General features: G+C 47.4%; 1 protein-coding gene across 1 annotated transcript in view; it reads right to left on the bottom strand.

The window, feature by feature from the left end:
- Positions 1-266: 266 nt before the first annotated feature.
- iqch (IQ motif containing H) overlaps positions 267-24,498 on the bottom strand; it is a 245,774-nt gene continuing 221,542 nt past the window's right edge. Inside the window, exons 20-23 of the mRNA XM_065002854.1 lie at positions 19,467-19,592; positions 19,098-19,159; positions 6,988-7,096; positions 267-3,713 (exon numbers count right to left, since the gene is read on the bottom strand). Coding sequence (XP_064858926.1) covers positions 3,597-3,713; positions 6,988-7,096; positions 19,098-19,159; positions 19,467-19,592 — 414 coding nt within the window. The 3' untranslated portion in view covers positions 267-3,596. The remainder of the gene's footprint in view (positions 3,714-6,987; positions 7,097-19,097; positions 19,160-19,466; positions 19,593-24,498) is intronic.

The raw sequence follows: 24,498 nt of genomic DNA, 5'->3' as shown, positions 1-24,498 counted from the left end.
ACTAGACGCTCCTCTCCCCTGCAGTGACTAGACGCTCCTCTCCCCTGCAGTGTCTAGACGCTCCTCTCCCCTGCAGTGTCTAGACGCTCCTCTCCTCTGTCCTGCAGTGACTAGACGCTCCTCTCCCCTGTCCTGCAGTGACTAGACGCTCCTCTCCCCTGTCCTGCAGTGACTAGACGCTCCTCTCCCCTGTCCTGCAGTGACTAGACGCTCCTCTCCCCTGTCCTGCAGTGACTAGACGCTCCTCTCCCCTACAGTGTCTAGACGCTCCTCTCCCCTGTCCTGCAGTGACTAGACGCTCCTCTCCCCTGTCCTGCAGTGACTAGACGCTCCTCTCCCCTACAGTGTCTAGACGCTCCTCTCCCCTGCAGTGTCTAGACGCTCCTCTCCCCTGCAGTGTCTAGATGCTCCTCTCCCCTGCAGTGTCTAGATGCTCCTCTCCCCTGCAGTGTCTAGACGCTCCTCTCCCCTGCAGTGTCTAGATGCTCCTCTCCCCTGCAGTGTCTAGATGCTCCTCTCCCCTGCAGTGTCTAGACGTTCCTCTCCTCTGCAGTGTCTAGATGCTCCTCTCCCCTGCAGTGTCTAGATGCTCCTCTCCCCTGTCCTGCAGTGTCTAGACGCTCCTCTCCCCTGCAGTGTCTAGATGCTCCTCTCCCCTGTCCTGCAGTGTCTAGACGCTCCTCTCCCCTGCAGTGTGTAGACGCTCCTCTCCCCTGCAGTGTCTAGATGCTCCTCTCCCCTGCAGTGTCTAGATGCTCCTCTCCCCTGCAGTGTCTAGACGTTCCTCTCCTCTGCAGTGTCTAGACGCTCCTCTCCCCTGCAGTGTCTAGACGCTCCTCTCCCCTGCAGTGTCTAGATGCTCCTCTCCCCTGCAGTGTCTAGACGTTCCTCTCCTCTGCAGTGTCTAGACGCTCCTCTCCTCTGCAGTGTCTAGACGTTCCTCTCCTCTGCAGTGTCTAGACGCTCCTCTCCTCTGCAGTGTCTAGACGCTCCTCTCCCCTGCAGTGTCTAGACGCTCCTCTCCCCTGCAGTGTCTAGATGCTCCTCTCCCCTGCAGTGTCTAGACGTTCCTCTCCTCTGCAGTGTCTAGACGCTCCTCTCCTCTGCAGTGTCTAGACGTTCCTCTCCTCTGCAGTGTCTAGACGCTCCTCTCCTCTGCAGTGTCTAGACGCTCCTCTCCCCTGCAGTGTCTAGACGCTCCTCTCCCCTGCAGTGTCTAGACGCTCCTCTCCCCTGCAGTGTCTAGACGCTCCTCTCCCCTACAGTGTCTAGATGCTCCTCTCCTCTGAGTCGATCAGAGATGTACCTGAGAATGTATTTCAAGGCCTACCTTCAAACTCAGTGCCTTTTTGCTTGACATCATGGGAAAATCAACCAAGACCCCGGAAAAAATTGTAGACCTCCACAAGTCTGGTTCATCCTTGGGAGCTATTTCCAAACGCCTGAAGGTACCACGTTCATCTGTACAAACAATAGTACGCAAGTATAAACACCATGGGGCCTTGCAGCCGTCATATACCGCTCAGGAAGGAGACGCGTTCTGTCTCCTAGAGATGAACGTACTTTGGTGCAAATCAATCCCAGAACAACAGCAAAGGACCTTGTGAAGATGCTGGAGGAAACAGGTACAAAAGTATCAATATCCACAGTAAAACCAGTCCTATATCGACTTAACCTGAAAGGCCGCTCAGCAAGGAAGAAGCCACTGCTCCAAAACCACCATAAAAAAGCCCAACTACGGTTTGCAACTGCACATGGGGACAAAGATCGTACTTTTTTGAGAAATGTCCTCTGGTCTGATGAAACAAAAATAGAACTGTTTGGCCACAATGACCATCGTTATGTTTGGAGGAAAAAGGTGGAGACCTTCAAGCTGAAGAACACCATCCCAACCGTGAAGCACGGGGTGGCAGCATCATGTTGTGGGGTGCTTTGCTGCAGGAGGGACTGGTGCACTTCACAAATTAGATGGCATCATGAGGAAAAAAAATTGGTGGATAAATTGAAGCAAAATCTCAAGACATCAGTCAGGTTAAAGCTTGGTCACAAATGGGTCTTCCAAAAGGACATTGACTTCCAAAGTTGTGGCAAAATGGCTTAAGGACAACAAAGTCAAGGTATTGGAGTGGCCATCACAAAGCCCTGACTTCAATCATATAGAACATTTGTGGGTAGAACTGAAAAAGTGTGTGCGAGCAAGGAGGCCTACAAACCTGACTAAGTTACACCAGTTCTGCCAGGAGGAATGGGCCAACATTCACCCAACTTATTGTGGGAAGCTTGTGAAAGGCTACCCGAAACGTTTGACCCAAGTTAAACCATTTAAAGGAAATGCTACCAAATACTAATTGAGTGTATGTAAACTTCTGACCCACTGGGAATGTGATGAAAGAAATAAAAGCTGAAATAAAAAATTCTCTCTACTATTATTCTGACATTTCACATTCTTAAAATAAAGTGATGATCCCAAATGACCTAAGACAGAGAACTTTTACTAGGATTAAATGTCAGGAATTGTGAAAAACTGAGTTTAAATGTATTTGGCTAAGGTGTATGTAAACTTCTGACTTCAACTGTATGCTGAGGTCACCAGTCCCCCTTTGGCTTTTTCTCACTGACCTAAATTGGTGACTTTAAATACGCTGAAGAACTTGTCTTTAAAGTCCAGGTTCTGTGACTTTGTTACTTGATAAAGGGGAAGCAGCCCGTCCTCAGCATCTGGTAGTTGGCTCCCTGTACCGCCCAGTGAAGTTGGACCGTCCAAAACTGGTCGTTGGTTGACGGAGTTGCTGCAGGAAGCAGCCTGTCCTTTCTTTAGCAAGCTAGCTTATGGCCGCTGCATAATATTAGGCCCACCAAGCTAGCGCTAGTTAGCAAGCTAGCTTATGGCCGCTGCATAATATTAGGCCCACCAAGCTAGCGCTAGTTAGCAAGCTAGCTTGTCAACACAGGAAAATAAGCCTAACAAGTCTGTGTATTATCGTACTTGGCCAACGGTCTCCTCTGAAGAGAAAGACATCGCTGCTCGATAGAGTCTCGTGTCCGTTCTGTCAGAGTTTGGAAACCTTGTGTTTTTTGTCGATCAACTTTCAACTCAAGGTGCTAACCTATCCGGGATCCTCTGAACCCTCCCCCTATAACGCCTCGATCAGCCCGCCGGCTTCGTTGTACCGACGCTGCATGATAAATCCTGGGGTACAACAACAGTTCAACATTCACCTTCTGCTGCTATTTCTAAGGTCAGTTTTTTTGACAAACGACTCTCTACATTAAATGCATATTTGTATCTATAATAAAGTATTTTTTAAATGTTTTTAGCTCTAAATACAACTTGTTCCCTGATTGTGTTTAGGTTACAGTTCGAACAATCACACAATAACAGAGTTCACAGTTGTCCAAGGATAGAATAATGTATTTGTCCCTAGTAAGTATGATAAACTCTATGAAATACATATAGAAATAGAATAGAAATAGATAATAGGGTTTGAAATGATCAGTTGGAATAATTGGCATTGATCTGATCAAAACGGTCGCATTTCTTCCGTTAAAGTGACTAAGTCATCCTAGTAGTGTGTGTGTGTGTGGGAGGAGGGGGGTCAGTGATCCAGTTTAGTCCGGACAGCGACAGCAGCAGTCTTCTCTTCTTCCTCGGTCACCTGGGCTTTATTCTGGACGGTCATTCCCAAAACCTCTTCTATGTCTCTAATCAGGTCCTGCAGGTAAACACAAAGGAACGGGCTTTACAGTTCACGAACAAACACGCTGTCTATAACTGTACCGCTCACAACTCAGGGGTCAATTTCAATTCCAGTCAGTTCAGAAAATAAAGCAACATTCCAATTCCAGTCAGTTCAGAAAGTAAAGCAACATTCCAATTCCAGTCAGTTCAGAAAGTAAAGCAACATTCCAATTCCAGTCAGTTCAGAAAGTAAAGCAACATTCCAATTGCAGTCAGTTCAGAAAGTAAAGCAACATTCCAATTCCAGTCAGTTCAGAAAGTAAAGCAACATTCCAATTCCAGTCAGTTCAGAAAGTAAAGCAACATTCCAATTCCAGTCAGTTCAGAAAGTAAAGCAACATTCCAATTCCAGTCAGTTCAGAAAGTAAAGCAACATTCCAATTCCAGTCAGTTCAGAAAGTAAAGCAACATTCCAATTCCAGTCAGTTCAGAAAGTTAAAGCAACATTCCAATTCCAGTCAGTTCAGAAAGTTAAAGCAACATTCCAATTCCAGTCAGTTCAGAAAGTAAAGCAACATTCCAATTCCAGTCAGTTCAGAAAGTAAAGCAACATTCCAATTCCAGTCAGTTCAGAAAGTAAAGCAACATTCCAATTCCAGTCAGTTCAGAAAGTAAAGCAACATTCCAATTCCAGTCAGTTCAGAAAGTAAAGCAACATTCCAATTCCAGTCAGTTCAGAAAGTAAAGCAACATTCCAATTCCAGTCAGTTCAGAAAGTAAAGCAACATTCCAATTCCAGTCAGTTCAGAAAGTAAAGCAACATTCCAATTCCAGTCAGTTCAGAAAGTAAAGCAACATTCCAATTCCACATGTTTCTTATTGAAAAGCATTGAATAACTTCTGCAGTGCACTTCCTGAGCCGAGCGTAACCAGCTCACTTCCTGAGCCGAGCGTAACCAGCTCACTTCCTGAGCCGAGCGTAACCAGCTCACTTCCTGAGCCGAGCGTAACCAGCTCACTTCCTGAACCGAGCGTAACCAGCTCACTTCCTGAGCCGAGCGTAACCAGCTCACTTCCTGAGCCGAGCGTAACCAGCTCATTTCCTGAACCGAGCGTAACCAGCTCATTTCCTGAACCGAGCGTAACCAGCTCACTTCCTGAACCGAGCGTAACCAGCTCACTTCCTGAGCCGAGCGTAACCAGCTCACTTCCTGAGCCGAGCGTAACCAGCTCATTTCCTGAACCGAGCGTAACCAGCTCATTTCCTGAACCGAGCGTAACCAGCTCACTTCCTGAGCCGAGCGTAACCAGCTCACTTCCTGAGCCGAGCGTAACCAGCTCGCTCTAGACTCCCTCTCTTGTGGATTATACAGACTGATGTCCCAATGCCCTCCCTGTTTGAAACATTCTCATTGAATAACTTCTGCAGTGCACTTCCTGAGCCGAGCGTAACCAGCTCGCTCTAGACTCCCTCTCTTGTGGATTATACAGGCTGATGTCCCAATGCCCTCCCTGTTTGAAACATTCTCAGGTCAGACATTTCCATAGGAAATTGGCTTGCTTGCATGTTTAAAATAAATTAATAAATTGTTCATCAACTCACAATACCCCGCTAATATCACACGTCGGCTGTAACTTATCTGTGAGGTTGTTATAACTAGAAGCACAAGCATTTCGCTACACTCGCATTAACATCTGCTAACCATGTGGGTTGGAGCGAGCGGTCGCATCCGCACTTCGGTCCGCAGGTAGTATAACTAGAAGCACAAGCATTTCGCTACACTCGCATTAACATCTGCTAACCATGTGGGTTGGAGCGAGCGGTCGCATCCGCGCCGGTCCGCAGGTAGTATAACTAGAAGCACAAGCATTTCGCTACACTCGCATTAACATCTGCTAACCATGTGGGTTGGAGCGAGCGGTCGCATCCGCACTTCGGTCCGCAGGTAGTATAACTAGAAGCACAAGCATTTCGCTACACTCGCATTAACATCTGCTAACCATGTGGGTTGGAGCGAGCGGTCGCATCCGCACTTCGGTCCGCAGGTAGTATAACTAGAAGCACAAGCATTTTTCGCTAACACTAACCTCGCATTAACATCTGCTAACCATGTGGGTTGGAGCGAGCGGTAACGCATCCGCACTTCGGTCCGCAGGTAGTATAACTAGAAGCACAAGCATTTCGCTACACTCGCATTAACATCTGCTAACCATGTGGGTTGGAGCGAGCGGTCGCATCCGCACTTCGGTCCGCAGGTAGTATAACTAGAAGCACAAGCATTTCGCTACACTCGCATTAACATCTGCTAACCATGTGGGTTGGAGCGAGCGGTCGCATCCGCACTTCGGTCCGCAGGTAGTATAACTAGAAGCACAAGCATTTCGCTACACTCGCATTAACATCTGCTAACCATGTGGGTTGGAGCGAGCGGTCGCATCCGCACTTCGGTCCGCAGGTAGTATAACTAGAAGCACAAGCATTTCGCTACACTCGCATTAACATCTGCTAACCATGTGGGTTGGAGCGAGCGGTCGCATCCGCACTTCGGTCCGCAGGTAGTATAACTAGAAGCACAAGCATTTCGCTACACTCGCATTAACATCTGCTAACCATGTGGGTTGGAGCGAGCGGTCGCATCCGCACTTCGGTCCGCAGGTAGTATAACTAGAAGCACAAGCATTTCGCTACACTCGCATTAACATCTGCTAACCATGTGGGTTGGAGCGAGCGGTCGCATCCGCACTTCGGTCCGCAGGTAGTATAACTAGAAGCACAAGCATTTCGCTACACTCGCATTAACATCTGCTAACCATGTGGGTTGGAGCGAGCGGTCGCATCCGCACTTCGGTCCGCAGGTAGTATAACTAGAAGCACAAGCATTTCGCTACACTCGCATTAACATCTGCTAACCATGTGGGTTAACCATGTGGGTATTGGAGCGCATTAACATCTGCTAACCATGGTTCGCATCCGCACTTCGGTCCGCAGGTAGTATAACTAGAAGCACAAGCATTTCGCTACACTCGCATTAACATCTGCTAACCATGTGGGTTGGAGCGAGCGGTCGCATCCGCACTTCGGTCCGCAGGTAGTATAACTAGAAGCACAAGCATTTCGCTACACTCGCATTAACATCTGCTAACCATGTGGGTTGGAGCGAGCGGTCGCATCCGCACTTCGGTCCGCAGGTAGTATAACTAGAAGCACAAGCATTTCGCTACACTCGCATTAACATCTGCTAACCATGTGCATGCGACAAATAACATTTGATTTGATTTGATTTAGCTCATTTAAAATAACAGTGTACCTTAAAGTTAGTCTCTCCCTGCATGTTGGGAGCTGATATCTCCTGATGGATGACGGACAGGTTACGAGCGAAGGTCATCAGGGCTCCCTGGAGGTCGTCACCGACGGTTCTGTTAACGACACAATGGACAAAACCCACTTCACTAACGATCCCCAGCGCGGACAATCACACCAATCACCGCGTTCGGCTTGTCGTTTTCAAGTTGTATTAGTTAGTATGTATGTTGGGATACACGTGGTAGACACTGTCCAATGAAATGCTTAGCGGCAGGTTCCTTCTGGACAATACAACAACAATAAGAACTCATATAAGATAAGATTACCAACGTAAAGTAAACGTCTCAGCAGAATCGAATAAACATTTTTTTAATCAGCAGTATAATACAGGAAGACACAATCTATTTACATTTTTGTTTTGGGAAAGGAGGGATTGGGAGGGATTGGGAGGGGGGGTTGGGTAAGTATTATTGGTTATTTTGGTTTTGGGGAAGGAGGGATTGGGAGGGGGGGTAAGTATTATTGACTGTATGTTTTGTTTATTCCATGTGTAACTCTGTGTTGTTGTTTGTGTCACACTGCTGTGCTTTATCTTGGCCAGGTCGCAGTTGTAAATGATAACTTGTTCTCAACTGGCCTACCTGGTTAAATAAAGGTGTTCTGGTCTACCTGGTTAAATAAATGTGAAATTAAAATAATTAAAATAAAAAAATAAAAGTGTATAAACTGAACTATATTTAGCAATTATAATAAGAGTCTGGTAACAGCATTTTTTATGTGTGTGTGTGTGTGTGTGTGTGTGTGTGTGTGTGTGTGTGTGTGTGTGTGTGTGTGTGTGTGTGTGTGTGAGAGTAAGTTGAGTGCAGGTGGTCAGTCCTGTTCAAGTGTTCAGCAGTCTGATGCGACCCGTCAGGCTCTCGATGGTGCAGCTGTAGAACCTATTGAGAATCTGGGACCCATGCCAAATATTTTCAGTCTCCTGAGGGGGATGACGCATTGTCGTGCCCTCTTCACAACCGTGTTGGGTGTGTTTGGACCATGATAGTTTGTTGTTGATGTGGACACCAAGGAACTTGAAGCTCTCGACCTGCTCCGCTACAGCCCCGTTGATGTGAATGGGGGCGTGCTCGGCCCTCCGTTTCCTGTAGTCCACAATCATTTCCTTTGTCTTCCTGACGTTGATGGAGAGGTTGTTGTCCTGGCACCATACTGCCAGGTCTCTGACCTCCTCCCTATAGGCTGTCTCATCGTTGTCGGTGATCAGACACTGTTGTGTCGTCAGCAAACTTAATGATGGTGTTGGAGTCGTGCCTGGCCGTGCAGTCATGGGTGAACAGGGAGTACAGGAGGGGGCTGAGCACACACCCCTGAGGGGCCCCAGTGTTGAGGATCAGCGTGGCAAATGTGTTCTTGTTTACCCTTACAACCTGGGGGGGCGTCCTGTCAGGAAGTCCAGCATCCAGTTGCAGAGGGAGGTGTTCAGTCCCAGGTTCCTTAGCTTAGTGATATGATTGGAGGGCACTATGGTGTTGAACACTGAGCTGTAGTCAATGAACAGCATTCTCACATAGGTATTCCTTTTGTCCAGGTGGGTGAGGGCTAGGCTTGGGCGGTATGCAGAATGTAATACCTTCAAACCGACCTTGTGCCATCCTTGGTAATGTGTAATACAAGGGGGCGCTATTTTCAAACCCCACCTACCCTCTGTAATTCGATTGTTAGCAATGCTAACAAGCACATGTATAATCTCATAGCGAATGCTAGCTAAATGCTAACAAGTACATGTATAATCTCATAGCAAATGCTAGCTAAATGCTAACAAGCTCTTGCAGGACAGTTATAAAAGTAACTCACAGTTTTCTGCACACACAAAACAAATGATAGCCAGGAGGGTATTCTCTGCTGTTATCAAGAGGAGCTTGATTTTGCAAGAAGCTAACCACTTAGCTAGAAAGATAACTAGCTACTGAGTTAGCTAACCAAATGTACAACTGCAGATAGCACATTTTAGACCATTAAATAACAAGATACTGTATCTAGCTGGCAAACATTTAGTTGTGAATTCCATACTGTCGCTATACTCCAAAAGTGTTCTTTGGCTGTACCTGTAGGAGAACCATTTTTTATTTTTTTTTTTTTTAAATGTATTTATTTATTTATTTATTGAATATCCGAAACATACAATATACTAGCAGTGAAGCCACTCAACAACTACATCATACCAGTCATCCAATAACTACATCACACCAGTCATCCAACAACTACATCATACCAGTCATCCACCAACTACATCATACCAGTCATCCACCAACTACATCATACCAGTCATCCAACAACTACATCACACCAGTCATCCAACAACTACATCACACCAGTCATCCAATAACTACATCATACCAGTCATCCAACAACTACATCATACCAGTCATCCAATAACTACATCATACCAGTCATCCAATAACTACATCACACCAGTCATCCAACAACGACATCACACCAGTCATCCAATAACTACATCACACCAGTCATCCAACAACTACATCACACCAGTCATCCAATAACTACATCACACCAGTCATCCAACAACTACATCACACCAGTCATCCAACAACTACATCACCAGTCATCCAACAACTACATCATACCAGTCATCCAACAACTACATCACACCAGTCATCCAACAACTACATCACACCAGTCATCCAACAACTACATCACACCAGTCATCCAACAACTACATCACACCAGTCATCCAACAACTACATCATACCAGTCATCCAACAACTACATCACACCAGTCATCCAACAACTACATCACACCAGTCATCCAATAACTACATCACACCAGTCATCCAACAACTACATCATACCAGTCATCCAATAACTACATCACACCAGTCATCCAACAACTACATCATACCAGTCATCCAATAACTACATCACACCAGTCATCCAACAACTACATCATACCAGTCATCCAACAACTACATCACACCAGTCATCCAACAACTACATCACACCAGTCATCCAATAACTACATCACACCAGTCATCCAATAACTACATCATACCAGTCATCCAACAACTACATCATACCAGTCATCCAACAACTACATCACACCAGTCATCCAACAACTACATCACACCAGTCATCCAATAACTACATCATACCAGTCATCCAACAACTACATCACACCAGTCATCCAATAACTACATCACACCAGTCATCCAACAACTACATCACACCAGTCATCCAACAACTACATCACACCAGTCATCCACCAACTACATCATACCAGTCATCCAACAACTACATCATACCAGTCATCCACCAACTACATCATACCAGTCATCCAATAACTACATCACACCAGTCATCCAACAACTACATCATACCAGTCATCCACCAACTACATCATACCAGTCATCCACCAACTACATCATACCAGTCATCCACCAACTACATCATACCAGTCATCCACCAACTACATCATACCAGTCATCCAATAACTACATCACACCAGTCATCCAACAACTACATCACACCAGTCATCCAATAACTACATCATACCAGTCATCCAACAACTACATCATACCAGTCATCCAATAACTACATCATACCAGTCATCCAATAACTACATCATACCAGTCATCCAACAACTACATCACACCAGTCATCCAATAACTACATCATACCAGTCATCCAATAACTACATCACACCAGTCATCCAATAACTACATCATACCAGTCATCCAACAACTACATCATACCAGTCATCCAACAACTACATCATACAACTACATCATACCAGTCATCCAACAACTACATCACACCAGTCATCCAACAACTACATCACACCAGTCATCCAATAACTACATCACACCAGTCATCCAATAACTACATCATACCAGTCATCCAATAACTACATCACACCAGTCATCCAATAACTACATCACACCAGTCATCCAACAACTACATCACACCAGTCATCCAATAACTACATCACACCAGTCATCCAATAACTACATCATACCAGTCATCCAATAACTACATCACACCAGTCATCCAATAACTACATCATACCAGTCATCCAATAACTACATCATACCAGTCATCCAATAACTACATCACACCAGTCATCCAATAACTACATCATACCAGTCATCCAACAACTACATCATACCAGTCATCCAACAACTACATCACACCAGTCATCCAATAACTACATCATACCAGTCATCCAACAACTACATCATACCAGTCATCCAACAACTACATCATACCAGTCATCCAACAACTACATCACACCAGTCATCCAACAACTACATCACACCAGTCATCCAACAACTACATCATACAACTACATCATACCAGTCATCCAACAACGACATCACACCAGTCATCCAACAACTACACCATACCAGTCATCCAACAACTACATCACACCAGTCATCCAACAACTACACCATACCAGTCATCCAACAACTACATCACACCAGTCATCCAACAACTACACCACACCAGTCATCAACAACGACATCACACCAGTCATCCAACAACTACACCACACCAGTCATCCACCAACTACATCACACCAGTCATCCAACAACTACATCACACCAGTCATCCAACAACTACACCACACCAGTCATCCAACAACTACATCACACCAGTCATCCAACAACTACATCACACCAGTCATCCAACAACTACACCACACCAGTCATCCAACAACTACATCATACCAGTCATCCAACAACTACATCACACCAGTCATCCAACAACTACATCACACCAGTCATCCAACAACTACATCATACAACTACATCATACCAGTCATCCAACAACGACATCACACCAGTCATCCAACAACTACACCATACCAGTCATCCAACAACTACATCACACCAGTCATCCAACAACTACACCATACCAGTCATCCAACAACTACATCACACCAGTCATCCAACAACTACACCACACCAGTCATCCAACAACTACATCATACCAGTCATCCAACAACGACATCACACCAGTCATCCAACAACTACATCATACCAGTCATCCAACAACTACATCATACCAGTCATCCAATAACTACATCATACCAGTCATCCAACAACTACATCACACCAGTCATCCAACAACTACATCATACCAGTCATCCAACAACTACATCATACCAGTCATCCAACAACTACACCATACCAGTCATCCAACAACTACATCACACCAGTCATCCACCAACTACATCATGCCAGTCATCCAACAACTACATCATACCAGTCATCCAACAACTACATCACACCAGTCATCCAACAACTACATCACACCAGTCATCCAACAACTACATCACACCAGTCATCCAACAACTACATCATACAACTACATCATACCAGTCATCCAACAACGACATCACACCAGTCATCCAACAACTACACCATACCAGTCATCCAACAACTACATCACACCAGTCATCCAACAACTACACCATACCAGTCATCCAACAACTACATCACACCAGTCATCCAACAACTACACCACACCAGTCATCCAACAACTACATCATACCAGTCATCCAACAACGACATCACACCAGTCATCCAACAACTACACCATACCAGTCATCCAACAACTACATCATACCAGTCATCCAATAACTACACCACACCAGTCATCCAACAACTACATCATACAACTACATCATACCAGTCATCCAACAACGACATCACACCAGTCATCCAACAACTACATCATACAAGTCATCCAACAACTACATCATACCAGTCATCCAACAACTACACCACACCAGTCATCCAACAACTACATCACACCAGTCATCCAACAACTACATCATACCAGTCATCCAACAACTACATCATACCAGTCATCCAATAACTACATCATACCAGTCATCCAACAACTACATCACACCAGTCATCCAACAACTACATCACACCAGTCATCCAACAACTACATCATACCAGTCATCCAATAACTACACCACACCAGTCATCCAACAACTACATCATACAACTACATCATACCAGTCATCCAACAACGACATCACACCAGTCATCCAACAACTACATCATACCAGTCATCCAACAACTACATCACACCAGTCATCCAACAACTACACCACACCAGTCATCCAACAACTACATCACACCAGTCATCCAACAACTACACCACACCAGTCATCCAACAACTACATCATACCAGTCATCCAACAACGACATCACACCAGTCATCCAACAACTACATCATACCAGTCATCCAACAACTACATCATACCAGTCATCCAACAACTACACCACACCAGTCATCAACAACTACATCACACCAGTCATCCAACAACGACATCACACCAGTCATCCAACAACTACATCATACCAGTCATCCAACAACTACATCACACCAGTCATCCAACAACTACACCATACCAGTCATCCAACAACTACATCATACCAGTCATCCAACAACTACATCATACCAGTCATCCAACAACTACACCACACCAGTCATCAACAACTACATCACACCAGTCATCCAACAACTACATCATACCAGTCATCCAACAACTACATCATACCAGTCATCCAACAACGACATCATACAACTACATCATACCAGTCATCCAACAACTACATCATACCAATCATCCAACAGACTCCCATTCAGAGCGACACACAGAAGCATCCAGGGTCAATGTCCTGCTCAAGGGCACGTTGACAGATCTCCCACCAGGCCAAAAAACGTGAACCCGAACCCCCCAAGATCCCCCCCACAGTTCCCCAATAGCTGTCCCTCAACCATTCGAGACCCCTCCCAAATGTGAAAAATACAATGAATTATATTCCCCACCCCCAAGAACCCCCCAATGCACCAACAACCAAGAGAATGAACCCCACCCCCAAGAACCCCCAATGCACCAACAACCAAGAGAATGAACCCCACCCCAAGAACCCCCAATGCACCAACAACCAAGAGAATGAACCCCACCCCCAAGAACCCCCAATGTACCAACAACCAAGAGAATGAACCCCACCCCCAAGAACCCCCAATGTACCAACAACCAAGAGAATGAACCCCACCCCCAAGAACCCCCAATGCACCAACAACCAAGAGAATGAACCCCACCCCCAAGAACCCCCAATGCACCAACAACCAAGAGAATGAACCCCACCCCAAGAACCCCCAATGTACCAACAATCAAGAGAATGAACCCCACCCCAAGAACCCCCAATGTACCAACAACCAAGAGAATGAACCCCACCCCCAAGAACCCCCAATGTACCAACAACCAAGAGAATGAACCCCACCCCCAAGAACCCCCAATGTACCAACAACCAAGAGAATGAACCCCACCCCCAAGAACCCCCAATGCACCAACAACCAAGAGAATGAACCCCACCCCAAGAACCCCCAATGCACCAACAACCAAGAGAATCAACCCCACCCCCAATGCACCAACAACCAAGAGAATCAACCCCACCCCCAATGTACCAACAACCAAGAGAATCAACCCCACCCCCAATGTACCAACAACCAAGAGAATCAACCCCACCCCCAATGCACCAACAACCAAGAGAATCAACCCCACCCCCAATGTACCAACAACCAAGAGAATCAACCCCACCCCCAATGTACCAACAACCAAGAGAATCAACCCCACCCCCAATGCACCAACAACCAAGAGAATCAACCCCACCCCCAATGTACCAACAACCAAGAGAATCAACCCCACCCCCAATGTACCAACAACCAAGAGAATCAACCCCACCCCTAATGTACCAACAACCAAGAGAATCAACCCCACCCCCCAATGTACCAACAACCAAGAGACAGAAGAGAACAGCCAAAACAATAAAATGTTAAAACAAAGGACATCAAGGACAACTGATATCATAACAGCAATGCCAACTGTATATGTTTGTGTGCATGTCTGGCACTATTACATGTATATGCGTGTGTTCTTGTATGTGTTGATTTGAATGAGAGTGTGTGTATATGCATGTGTACTAACACCTGCACGGCATCAGCCTCAGGCAAACCGGCATTCGTTGTAAAAACACTGTCCCTCAGAGTCATTCAAATGTACTTTTTATTATGTTTTATTTTGCTTTTATTTATTTACTTTTATCTTTGACCATCATTCTATCGCCCACACAGCAACTCCACTCCCACTTGTCTCCAATTCCACATACCAACCCTCAGCTTCCCTCAGCCCATCCCAACCCTCAGCTTCCCTCAGCCCATCCCAACCCTCAGCTTCCCTCAGCTCATACCAACCCTCAGCTTCCCTCAGCCCATCCCAACCCTCAGCTTCCCTCAGCACATCCCAACCCTCAGCTCATCCCAACCCTCAGCTTCCCTCAGCACATCCCAACCCTCAGCTTCCCTCAGCACATCCCAACCCTCAGCTTCCCTCAGCACATCCCAACCCTCAGCTTCCCTCAGCTCATCCCAACCCTCAGCTTCCCTCAGCTCATCCCAACCCTCAGCTTCCCTCAGCTCATACCAACCCTCAGCTTCCCTCAGCCTATCCCAACCCTCAGCTTCCCTCAGCTCATACCAACCCTCAGCTTCCCTCAGCCCATCCCAACCCTCAGCTTCCCTCAGCACATCCCAACCCTCAGCTTCCCTCAGCACATCCCAACCCTCAGCTTCCCTCAGCACATCCCAACCCTCAGCTTCCCTCAGCACATCCCAACCCTCAGCTCATCCCAACCCTCAGCTTCCCTCAGCCCATCCCAACCCTCAGCTTCCCTCAGCCCATTCCAACCCTCAGCTTCCCTCAGCTCATCCCAACCCTCAGCTTCCCTCAGCACATCCCAACCCTCAGCTTCCCTCAGCACATCCCAACCCTCAGCTTCCCTCAGCCCATCCCAACCCTCAGCTTCCCTCAGCTCATCCCAACCCTCAGCTTCCCTCAGCACATCCCAACCCTCAGCTTCCCTCAGCACATCCCAACCCTCAGCTTCCCTCAGCACATCCCAACCCTCAGCTTCCCTCAGCTCATCCCAACTCTCAGCTTCCCTCAGCTCATCCCAACTCTCAGCTTCCCTCAGCCCATCCCAAACCCTCAGCTTCCCTCATCTATCTCTGCTGGACACCCTCAGCCCATCTCATCTATCTCTGCTGGTCACCCTCAGTCCATCCCATCTATCTCTGCTGGTCACCCTTAGCCCATCTATCTCTGCTGGCCACCCTCAGCCCATCCCATCTATCTCTGCTGGTCACCCTCAGCCCATCCCATCTATCTCTGCTGGCCACCCTCAGCCCATCCCATCCATCTCTGCTGGTCACCCTCAGCCCATCCCATCTATCTCTGCTGGTCACCCTCAGCCCATCCCATCTACCTCTGCTGGTCACCCTCAGCCCATCCCATCTATCTCTGCTGGCCACCCTCAGCCCATCCCATCCATCTCTGCTGGTCACCCTCAGCCCATCCCATCTATCTCTGCTGGTCACCCTCAGCCCATCCCATCTACCTCTGCTGGTCACCCTCAGCCCATCCCATCTATCTCTGCTGGTCACCCTCAGCCCATCCCATCTATCTCTGCTGGTCACCCTCAGCCCATCCCATGTATCTCTGCTGGCCACCCTCAGCCCATCCCACCTATCTTTGCTGGACACCATCAGCCCATCCCATCTATCTCTGCTGGTCACCCTCAGCCCATCCCATCTATCTCTGCTGGCCACCCTCAGCCCATCCCATCTATCTCTGCTGGTCACCCTCAGCCCATCCCATCTATCTCTGCTGGACACCCTCAGCCCATCCCATCTATCTCTGCTGGACACCCTCAGCCCATCCCATCTATCTCTGCTGGACACCCTCAGCCCATCCCATCTATCTCTGCTGGACACCCTCAGCCCATCCCATCTATCTCTGCTGGCCACCCTCAGCCCATCCCATATATCTCTGCTGGCCACCCTCAGCCCATCCCATCTATCTCTGCTGGTCACCCTCAGCCCATCCCATCTATCTCTGTTGGTCACCCTCAGCCCATCCCATCTATCTCTGCTGGACACCCTCAGCCCATCCCATCTATCTCTGTTGGCCACCCTCAGCCCATCCCATCTATCTCTGCTGGCCACCCTCAGCCCATCCCATCTATCTCTGCTGGTCACCCTCAGCCCATCCCATCTATCTCTGCTGGCCACCTTCAGCCCATCCCATCCATCTTTGCTGGTCACCCTCAGCCCATCCCATCTATCTCTGCTGGTCACCCTCAGCCCATCCCATCTACCTCTGCTGGTCACCCTCAGCCCATCCCATCTATCTCTGCTGGTCACCCTCAGCCCATCCCATCTATCTCTGTTGGCCACCCTCAGCCCATCCCATCTATCTCTGATGGTCACCCTCAGCCCAACCCATCTACCACTTCGTGTTTCTACACAACACATATGTTTCAACTATACTGTGATGTTTAACGTACAATTTCAATCTAATCTAATCGAATAGAATCCACAGATTGCGAGTTGAAGATCAATACTTTAACTAAGAGTATTAGTATATTAGTAATTGACTGACCCGGTCTCTCCAGATCTCCTAACAGTACTATTTCTAGGGTCAATTTTAGATCAATGCTATGCATTATCTGCCATTCTTGAACCTGAGACCAGAAACAGGCTACCTGAGGTCAATACCAAAATAAATGGTCTATTGATTCTGTATCCTCACAACAAAATCTGCAGAGCTTCGATGATTTTATGCCCCAAATATTCAACATTTTGTTGGTGGCAAGAATTCTAAATAATAATTTTAGCTGAAAAGCACAAAGTCTTGAATCTTGCGTTGCTTTATATATCAACTCATACACCCTGTACCATGGAATCGGTACATCAAACATCTCTTCCCAACTATTTTGCAATCTGTATGGCACAGGAGAACCATTTTTTTTGGTTCCAGGTAGAACCCTTCTTGGTTCCAGGTAGAACCCTTCTTGGTTCCAGATAGAACCCTTCTTGGTTCCACCTCTTCTTGGTTCCAGGTAGAACCCTTCTTGGTTCCAGATAGAACCCTTCTTGGTTCCAGGTAGAACCCTTTTTGGTTCCAGGTAGAACAATTGTGGGTTCGATGTAAAACCCTCTGTGGAAAGGATTCTACAAGGAACCCCAAATGATTCTACTTGGGAACAAAAGTGTTATTCCTGGAACCAACAAGTTAAAAAGGGGTTCTCCTACGGGGACAGCCGAAAAACCCTTTAAGGTTCTAGAACACGTTTTTTGTAAGAGTGTAGATCACCTGGCAACACAACAGGGAGTGACTCAGGAGGCTACGGTCTCTCGTCGTCGTGTGCTTGTAAACACGCTTGTGACTGGGAACTAACGGTAAGAAGTGAAATGAAGAATGGGATCTGCTTTATCTCCTAAAGAATTGCACACGTTGACTGCAGGTACTGTATTTACTTAAAAAAAGTAGCAAAAAAAAAATCTAATAAAATGTAAACGTCAAAGAAATAGTTTCAACGGTATTTTGAAAAACCGCCCCGTGGCTATATGTGTATGTGCGTGCGTGCGTCGGTGGGGGAGGGGCGGGGGAGTATCCGTGGGCCGGTTGTGGTGGGCCGGTTTGGGTTCAAGTCCACTCCAGGGACGTTTTGGAGACCAAGTCCATCCCTGCCTACAGTCATCAGCTACTGTCAGGTCGTCAGCGGTGTGTGTGTGTGTGTGTGTGTGTGTGTGTGTGTGTGTGTGTGTGTGTGTGTGTGTGTGTGTGTGTGTCGTAGCTAAATGAGCTACTTCAGCTGAGTTGATCCCCAGTCGTTGGGGAGAGATGTGGTGTACAGACAAAGAGTTCAACAGCAGTAGCATGTAAAGCCCCAGGATTGGTGTGATTAGATTACAGTATCTTCAATAACCCATCCCATACAAACTGCTGAGGATTTGCCATTTACTAAACCAAAAGGGACATGCTAATCCATTGAAGGAATATGGTGTGTCTTCAGTTAAAACTCTCTGTTCAGTTAAAACTCTCTGTTCTGTTAAAACTCTCTGTTCTGTTAAAACTCTCTGTTCTCTCTCATTCATTTTAACAGAACAGGTTCAAGTGAACCCAAAAGGCCTTTTGTGTGTTTAGTGTGTGTTCATATGAAAGATACTCACACCATCCCCAGACTGTATCGCTCACAGCTGTCGTGGAGAACAAAGACCGTGCCTTGTTTTTCCTACAACACAGACGATAATACACAGTGTATATTTTAACAAACGTGCTTCTACACCTACATTGCTTGCTGTTTTGAGGGGTTTTTAGGCTGGGTTTCTGTACAGCACTTTGAGACATCAGCTGATGTAAGAAGGGCTTTATAAATACATGTGATTTGACATATTCATTTTTCTAACCTATCATTAAAACGTTAACTACAATTTTGTTTTTTTACTTAAAAAAAAAAATTGTTCACAGGTGCCGTTGTAAAACAACAACACTATATTGTTACCTGTGAGTGACAGGGTAGGACAGAGACGAGACCGTACCTTGATGTCGAAGCCGATGCCTTGAGCCTTGCACATCTGGAAGAAGACACTATAGTGCACCATGGACAGGTTGGTGTGGAGCAGCCGGCTCCCCAGGACAGCATAGCGACTGGCCACCGCTGGGAGCTGGAGAGAGAACCATTACCACGACTAGTGCTACTGTACCATTATCACAATTATTAACAAAGAAATTAAGATGAAGCCACAGAGACAGAATATGTAAAGAGATAGCAACATTTAAAAGGGAAATGACCTGCATTGAAAAAGGTTTAAAAGAGAGTGAAAGAGATTAAGTCAGAGAGACCGAATGTGGAAGAGGTAAACAGGAAGTATATAGCCTGGTGATTGTGGAAGAGGTAAACAGGAAGCATTTCGCCTGGTGATCGTGGAAGAGGTAAACAGGAAGTATATAGCCTGGTGATTGTGGAAGAGGTAAACAGGAAGCATTTCGCCTGGTGATTGTGGAAGAGGTAAACAGGAAGCATTTCGCCTGGTGATTGTGGAAGAGGTAAACAGGAAGTATATAGCCTGGTGATTGTGGAAGAGGTAAACAGGAAGTATATAGCCTGGTGATTGTGGAAGAGGTAAACAGGAAGTATATAGCCTGGTGATTGTGGAAGAGGTAAACAGGAAGTATATAGCCTGGCCAGCCTAGCTAGTCCGTAACTCCTCCAGTATGTATTGATGTGACGTAGCTAGCTTGTTAGCTAAGATAGCAACTGTAGCTAGTCTGTAACTCCTCCAGTATGTGTTGATGTGACGTAGCTAGGTTGTTAGCTAAGATAGCAACTGTAGCTAGTCTGTAACTCCTCCAGTCTGTGTTGATGTGACGTAGCTAGCTTGTTAGCTAAACTAGCAACTGTAGCTAGTCTGTAACTCCTCCAGAATGTGTTGATGTGACGTAGCTAGTTTGTTAGCTAAGATAGCCACTGCAGCTAGTCTGTAACTCCTCCAGTATGTGTTGATGTGACGTAGCTAGTTTGTTAGCTAAGTTAGCCACTGCAGCTAGTCTGTAACTCCTCCAGTATGTGTCGATGTGACGTAGCTAGTTTGTTAGCTAAGCTAGCAACTGTGGCTAGTCTGTAACTCCTCCAGTGTGTGTTGATGTGACGTAGCTAGTTTGTTAGCTAAGTTAGCCACTGCAGCTAGTCTGTAACTCCTCCAGTATGTGTTGATGTGACGTAGCTAGCTTGTTAGCTAAGCTAGCAACTGTAGCTAGTCTGTAACTCCTCCAGTATGTGTTGATGTGACGTAGCTAGTTTGTTAGCTAAGTTAGCCACTGCAGCTAGTCTGTAACTCCTCCAGTATGCCAGTATGTGTTAATGACCCTATTGGCCGGGGGCGGGGTGGCATAATGTGACCCTATTGGCCGGGGGGGTGGCATAATATTGAACCTATTGGCCGGGATGGTGGCATAATGTTGACCCTATTGGCCAGGGGGTGGCATAATGTTGACCGTATTGGCCAGGGTGTGGCATAATGTTGACCCTATTGGCCAGGGGGTGGCATAATGTTGACCGTATTGGCCAGGGGTGTGTGTGGCATAATGTTGACCCTATTGGCCAGGGGGGTGGCATAATGTTGACCGTATTGGCCAGGGGTGTGGCATAATGTTGACCCTATTGGCCGGGGGTGGGGCATAATGTTGACCCTATTGGCCAGGGGTGTGGCATAATGTTGACCCTATTGGCCAGGGGGGTGTGTGGCATAATGTTGACCCTATTGGCCAGGGGGGGGGTGTGGCATAATGTTGACCCTATTGGCCAGGGGGTGGGTGTGGCATAATGTTGACCCTATTGGCCAGGCCGGGGGGGGTGGCATAATGTTGACCCTATTGGCCAGGCCAGGGGGTGTGGCATAATGTTGACCCTATTGGCCAGGGGGGGGGTGTGTGGCATAATGTTGACCCTATTGGCCAGGCCAGGGGGTGTGGCATATCACCTCATTATTATGGGGCATAATGTTGACCCTATTGGCCAGGCCGGGGGGTGTGTGGCATAATGTTGACCCTATTGGCCAGGCCGGGGGGAGGTGTGGCATAATGTTGACCCTATTGGCCAGGCCGGGGGTGTGTGGCATAATGTTGACCCTATTGGCCAGGCCGGGGGGGTGTGGCATAATGTTGACCCTATTGGCCAGGCCGGGGGGTGTGGCATATCACCTCATTATTATGGGGCATAATGTTGACCCTATTGGCCAGGCCGGGGGGGTGTGGCATAATGTTGACCCTATTGGCCAGGCCGGGGGGGGTGTGGCATATCACCTCATTATTATGGGGCATAATGTTGAGTTCCATTCTGGGTGAGAGTTTAATTGTCATGGAGCATTGTGGTGCCAGTGCGCATGGAGTCGAAGTCGCTGTTAAGTTCCTACACGTGTCCTTAGGGTCATACAGTGCTGAGGTCGGGGAGTATACTGTGTGATTTATAATAACGGTGTTTGGGGAGTATGTGTGATTAGCGAACGTGATGAGCGCTGGGCAGCAGGGGGCACACGTGGGTTAACTGTTGGGCATTCCATAATTAATTGGAGGGGGGGACAAATGAATGTGTTTGAAACGACACGCCAGGTCACTGACACATGATGCCAGATACAAGATACAGTTGATAGCATCATGACTCCAATAGTCTTAAGTTTACGTTTGGGATAGAAAACATAATTAGAATAGTGGGGCAATTGTATAGAAATAAAATGACTAGAAAGGCCAAAGCTAAGACCACGACAATATGTCTGAATTTATCATTCTAGTTCTATGGCATTATATTTGTATGGTGAAACACACAATAGTACAATACTTATATCCAGAAACATAATTACGTAGAAGTCAGAGACTGCAGGACTAAAATTACGCAGAAGAGAGGCAGCTTCAGGACTAAACCCCCCTGTCTGCTTCAGAGACCCAGCTTCAGGACTAAAACCCCCCTGTCTGCTTCAGAGACCCAGCTTCAGGACTAAAACCCCCCTGTCTGCTTCAGAGACCCAGCTTCAGGACTAAAACCCCCCTGTCTGCTTCAGAGACCCAGCTTCAGGACTAAAACCCCCTGTCTGCTTCAGAGACCCAGCTTCAGGACTAAAACCCCTGTCTGCTTCAGAGACCCAGCTTCAGGACTAAAACCCCCCTGTCTGCTTCAGAGACCCAGCTTCAGGACTAAAAGCCCCTGTCTGCTTCAGAGACCCAGCTTCAGGACTAAAAGCCCCCTGTCTGCTTCAGAGACCCAGCTTCAGGACTAAAAGCCCCCTGTCTGCTTCAGAGACCCAGCTTCAGGACTAAAAGCCCCCTGTCTGCTTTAGAGACCCAGCTTCAGGACTAAAACCCCCCTGTCTGCTTCAGAGACCCGGCTTCTGCCCATAACTCATTGTGATGGCCGTGTGCTTCCATTTGTCAGAGCCAGTCTCCTCACACAACAATAAAAGTATGTCTGCCCAGCAGGGATTTAATTGTGTTTGTAATATCCAGTGGTCTCTAATGATAGGCCAGTTCTAAAGACATTATCACGCAGCAGAGAGCAGGGTCGGAGACATATTGTTGTGGTACTGGTGCATCGAGAGATCACACACACACACACACACACACACACACACACACACACACACACACACACACACACACAACACACACAAATGTAAATGGATGTTTGATGAAATAAGACCAGTGGCAGACTAACAAGCGTAGACTCCTGTGTGTCTCTCCTAATAAAAGGAGTGTATTGTTTAGAGGCCTGGCTGGCTGATGAACGTCAAAGCTGATCTAATGCGGCGCTCTGTTCAGGCACGCGCAAACACACACACACACACGCACACACAAACACGCACAAACACGCACGCACGCAACACACACACACACACACACACAAACACGCACAAACACGCACACACACACACACACACACACACACACACACACACACACACACACACACACACACACACACACACACACACACACAGCTTGCATAATGAACACTATATCTATGCATTATTAATGGCTTCATTATCCAGGCTCATCAGTCAAAATGATAATGGATTAATTTAGCAGCTAAGCACCAGTTGGGCTCAGGCCAGAGCAGGGAGGACGTAATTACAGTATTTAGATGTATTTAAATAAATAAACACGGAGGATCAATGTGGGTGGATCTTATTGTGACACACTGAGACAATATTCAATGATAGATTTCAGCAATAAGGCCTGAGGGGTGTGATAGTGGTGGAGGAGGTGGAGGATGTAGAGGAAGAGGATGTAGAGGAGGACCTGGAGGTAGTGGAGGAAGAGGAGGAGGAGGTGGAGGATGTGGAGGAGGAGGATGTGGAGGAGGTGGAGGTAGTGGAGGAAGAGGAGGAGGATGTGGAGGTGGTGGAGGAGGATGTGGAGGTGGTGGAGGATGTGGAGGTGGTGGAGGAGGATGTGGAGGATGTGGAGGTGGTGGAGGAGGTGGTGGAGGATGTGGAGCTGGTCGAGGAGGTGGAGGATGTGGAGGAGGATGTGGAGGTGGTGGAGGATGTGGAGGAGGATGTGGAGGTGGTGGAGGATGTGGAGGTGGTGGTGGAGGTGGTGGAGGATGTGGAGGTGGTGGAGGATGTGGAGGTGGGTGGAGGAGATGTGGGTGGAGGATGTGGAGCTGGTCGAGGAGGTGGAGGATGTGGAGGGAGGAGGTGGAGGTGGAGGATGTGGAGGAGGATGTGGAGGTGGTGGAGGAGGTGGAGGATGTGGAGGTGGTGGAGGATGTGGAGGTGGTGGATGTGGAGGTGGTGGAGGAGGTGGAGGATGTGGAGGTGGTGGAGGATGTGGAGCTGGTAGAGGAGGTGGAGGATGTGGAGGAGGTAGAGGATGTGGAGGTGGTGGAGGAGGATGTGGAGGTGGTGGAGGATGTGGAGGTGGTGGAGGTGGTGGAGGAGGAGAATGTGGAGGTGTTGGTGGAGGATGTGGAGGTGGTGGAGGAGGTTGTGGAGGAGGATGTGGAGGTGGTGGAGGAGGTGGTGGAGGAGGTTGTGGAGGAGAATGTGGAGGTGGTGGAGGATGTGGAGGTGGTGGAGG

Source organism: Oncorhynchus nerka, linkage group LG17, assembly GCF_034236695.1.
Source record: "Oncorhynchus nerka isolate Pitt River linkage group LG17, Oner_Uvic_2.0, whole genome shotgun sequence".
NCBI lineage: Eukaryota > Metazoa > Chordata > Actinopteri > Salmoniformes > Salmonidae > Oncorhynchus > Oncorhynchus nerka.
This window is presented reverse-complemented; position numbering and strand designations above follow the sequence as displayed.